General features: G+C 38.1%; 1 protein-coding gene across 1 annotated transcript in view; it reads left to right on the forward strand.

The window, feature by feature from the left end:
* The window catches only part of LOC107693690 (thymocyte selection-associated high mobility group box protein TOX-like), a 58,365-nt gene extending 55,061 nt beyond the window's left edge, over nucleotides 1–3,304 (forward strand). The window contains exons 8-9 of the mRNA XM_016493159.1: nucleotides 1,552–1,700; nucleotides 1,786–3,304. Of these exons, the coding sequence (XP_016348645.1) occupies nucleotides 1,552–1,700; nucleotides 1,786–1,822 (186 nt within the window). The 3' untranslated portion in view covers nucleotides 1,823–3,304. The remainder of the gene's footprint in view (nucleotides 1–1,551; nucleotides 1,701–1,785) is intronic.
* Nucleotides 3,305–4,568: the final 1,264 nt, after the last annotated feature.

Raw genomic sequence — 4,568 nt, forward strand, 5'->3', positions numbered from 1 at the left:
GAGGGACACAAAGGGGCAGATGGAGCCTTTGTGATCGAATGAAGGAGAAGAATTTGAGGAACAATTCATGAATAGGTAGAATCTCTGGAGGGGGAAAAAAACGCAGCCACCTGCTGTCTTGCTCTTTCAGGCAGATTCTCTTGTGTACCACTGAGATTAACTTCCTTTTCACATGCAGTCTTTCTTAGGCTAAGAACAGAGAAGAAGTCTTCAAATTAGAATATCTGCTTCGTTTATTTTTCGTCTACCCCCACCGGTCTCTCCGACCACCGAATGCAGTTCCTCATTAATGCTCATTTGAGGCTGCTTGCATTACACTGTCATCATGTCCACTTCAGATCCTGTAGGATGTTTGCTGGAATTAGATTGGACGGGCTGCTTTGCTCTGGTTTCTCTCAGAAAAAAGAAAATCAGGAATGCTAGTTCAGCATTCTGATGCCAGGCTTTAATACAGCTCACTGTTAAAATATTTATGTAGTTGGACAGTTCTCCAAAAAATGAAAATTATGCTATTCCAGACCCATTTGCTGCATGGAACTCAAAAGTAAACATCTATGAGAATTCATGACAGAGGTCTTGCCATTATAGCTTTAATATGTCAAGCTCCAAAAATGACAAACAAATAAATACAATTAGCCCAATTTGTGTGAACAGATCCAAATTGGAGTCATTATTCACTGATAATCATCCTCTCCCTTTAAGTTTACTCTACCGTTCACAAGTTTGGGGTCAAGTTGTTTTTTAATATAAATTCAGCAAATATGCATTAAATTGATTATGACATATGATTAAAATTGAATAAATGCCGAAAATAAATCCTGAACTAAAAATGTATCATGAAATCATGGATTTCACAAAAATATTAAACAGCACTGTTTTAAACATTAGTAATAATAAGAAATGTTTCTTGTGCACAAAATCAGTGTATTAGAATCGTTTCTGAAGGATCATGTGACACTGATGACTGGAGTAATGATGACTGCTGAAAATTCAGCTTTACCATCACAAGAGTAAATGAAATTTCAAAATACATTCAAATAGAATTATTTCTAATTGTAATAATATTTCACAATATTCCTGTCTTACTGTATTTTTGATCCAATAAATGCAGCCTAGGTGAGCATAAGAGACTTCTTTCAAAAACTTTTCCAAAATCTTCCTGATCCCAAGCATATGTGAAGCCAATGACAACATTACTTGTTTAATTTAATTGCACAACCTTATATTACTTACATGTTCAGCTACTTACATTGTATGGCTTCCCCTGGTCACCATGAGAATAGCTGCGTAACCATTACTTAAAAATGTCTACTTTTGTGTTTTACTGACAAAAATAACAGCATGACCATGAATAAATAAATAATGCATGAATTTCCATTTTGGCCAGAACTATTCCTTTACCATTGTGCTGCAATACTGGCATATAAATGATTATTATTATTATATAACAGATCCCATTTGCTCTCATACACTATCGGCCTTGACTTTGTGGGACCTGCAGCATGTAAGATCTAATATGTAATCTGCTGTTGTGTTCTGCTCTCCTCTCAGGGTTTCCCCCTTCAGGCAGAGTATCAGAGCATGGTAAATGTCACATCCTCTGCCGGACCTGGCCTGTCCCCTTCAATGGACTACCGCACGGGCTGCAGGAACGGACCGACCCAGGGCCTGGACTGGACCCCTGACTACTGCGGCAACGGGTGAGCGGACACTAGCGCTATCATTCAGGAAAATAAGCAATTTTCTGCGGCAGCCGTGCTGACTTGTTCGTCTCTCCCTCCACAGAGCCCTGCAGAGGGACAAAGCCATGTACCTGACCTGATCGACATGCCCAACCCCACGCTCCTTCACACTCACAGGACCAAGCCAGTTCCTCATCCCAGTACAGCTATTCAGGGCCTGATTGTTCAGGCCTTACTTTAGACTAGACAGCAAACCAACATTTGAATGTTTTCTTTCTCATGGCTCACACTTTAGTGCACCCTACCGTGGTGGCTTTGGAATTTGTATCTCCTCCTAGCTTCTGACATTCAGACATTTTGGATCTTTAAAATAGAGTTTAAATCATCGCAAGCATGACCATGTAAATTGTATGCTAACATTTGTTTCAATGCAATCACCTCTCTAATGATATTGACTTTTAACGCCCTCCTGTTGTTCCGCGTCCTAATAAGAGGCCATGTATGGAAACCCCCTGTAGACGTGTGTTTTATTGCTCATGGTTTTTAAGACGTTGCGTAGGTCAATTTGCCTCGCAGGAAGGTTGTGTCAATCCATCAGTTTCTAAGCACTTACCGCTGCGTGTTGGAGACTCCAAGCTCTCGCTGACAAACGGCGGAACGAAAGCCAAAACAGAACTTCGTTTTTGTACAAAGAGGAAAATCGCAATCCGAAAACAGAAAAGAAACAAAAAGCCACAAAAAAAAAAAAGAATGCAGACGATATGAGTCCTGCGTCTCGCCTCGCTCCTCTTTCTCGTCGTATCATTCTTCCTCTCTGTAATGATCTTTTCTAGTCAACTGCCTTAGAAAGAGAGTTCTGTTGTAAGTATAAAAGTCGCTCATAGGAAGGTTATGAACGGGTTGTTTCAAGCAGCCCTCGTTTCAAGCTGTAAATAGAATCTGTGTTACTCCTAGAGTATAAGAATTCGACTTTTTTTTTCTAGTAACAATGTGATTTTGAATTGGACCACACCAGTTCGTTTAAAACTCGAAAAGGGATAATTAGCCAAGAGGGGCAATTTCTTGGCAGCGGACGTCGCTGTTGTTTAGACCGACAAAAAAGAGACTAAAAAAAGTATTCTTTTCCCAAGTTTAATAACGTAAAGGTTGATGGCATCAACCAGTGAGGTAGCATGAAATGATTCATTAAGGAAAGTACTAAAGAAAAGTTTATTTTGTATTATGCAAAATACTTCTTTTGTATCACTTCTGGCATATTGATTAATGTCATCCAAACTATGTGTATGAAACTGTCAGATGCTTATATGGTGTTAATTAGAGGAAACAGTGGCAGATTGGAGAGTTGCTGTATAACCCTGGCATATGGCTGATCATTTACTATTCCTCTACACTGTGTCTATATGAGATCTTTTTATGGTACTTGTTTGCGCCTATTTATGAAGGAAAAAAAAATAACTGTAGGTGTTTTTTGAGTAATTATGTTAGAGTTCCAGGGATGTTTTTCTGTTAATTTGTTTTGACAGAATTGATCCAGGCAACAATGTGAATAATTCTTATTTAGTTTTTATTGTGTTTGAAAATAAATAAAGGCAAACCTGCATTTTTGTGCAGTAATTCATCAACGAGTGTCACGAGTGTTTCATTTCAGGGCTAAATATTTGTATGGAATATTATTTGAAACATTTAGAACCTCATAATTCATCTGGCAGAAAAAGGTCAAGCTTAAGTTTATGTATAATGAACACTAATTCTCTTCCTCATTCATATCTCATAACTGGGTCACGGTGTTGTTGATACAGAGCGTAATAATAACAATCCATTTTCCAACCATGAACACAGCACAAATAACCCTCCCAATGTCAAGAGCACATTCCTGCCCTGCCATACAGCTGCCACAGACCCATTCACCTAAGGTTTTTACATATTGATCTCCCACTAAATGCTTCCTTAGTGTCATTTAAGTCACTGTTTTTCTCTCTCCATTATGCAAAGAAACATCAGTAATCTAATGGTACAGTACATCTGAATTCTGTCCTATTTATGTCAATATTCCTGAAACTACATAACATTACATACTCAACCTAAAGCACACTGTAGGAGAATAATGAAGAGTGATTAGCTCGCCTGACAATATCATCACTCAAAATTAACAGACCTAAAATAGTAGGTTTATTATTTCAACTTGTTAAAAGATTCTGGATTGTGAAAGTACAAATCATAAAACAATTATGTACAGCTGAGTGTGTTTTATTAGTTGTAGTTTGAGGTAAAGCAAGGTCAAAGTTAGGTTCTGTAAACAGAAATCAACTTCCTTTTGACCTAAAACTCTATTTGGACAATGTCCAGGCTTAATGGACTTTGTACAGGAGTGTCACTAAAGAAGCTAAAGAGAGATCAATAGACTATCTCTATTCTGACTGCCTTGTTGTTTTTGAGAACTACAGCTCCTTGTCATGGAGGTCGTTTTTAGTGATGGTTAAATATAGCCATCTAGTGGCCAAAGGCAGAATAGCAGCGGGCCTAAGGCAAATCACTGCTTGATTTAACAGACAAATGCTAATATTATTCATATATGATTTCCCCCTTTAAATTATGATTCATATTCCAGGTAAACCTGTTTAAATAACAGGTAAATGTCCAGAATGAGTAACAATGTGATTTACCAAGGTTACTACGTGGAGCTAACAGATGGTGCAATAGGTGACTAATGTTACCCTGTACCGATCCTTATCACCTCATCCAAAACAAAGACTGAAGGAAAGAAAAAAACAGAAATCCTCCCCTGAAACCACACCCTCTCCTACTTGCTCACTGTCCAAAAACAGTTGATAAAATGTCTAAGCAACAAAAAAGAAAAGAAAAGAGCAATCAGCTGGGTCCCACTTT

Source organism: Sinocyclocheilus anshuiensis, unplaced genomic scaffold (genome assembly GCF_001515605.1).
Source record: "Sinocyclocheilus anshuiensis isolate Anshui unplaced genomic scaffold, SAMN03320099.WGS_v1.1 scaffold1472, whole genome shotgun sequence".
NCBI classification, from domain to species: Eukaryota; Metazoa; Chordata; class Actinopteri; order Cypriniformes; family Cyprinidae; genus Sinocyclocheilus; species Sinocyclocheilus anshuiensis.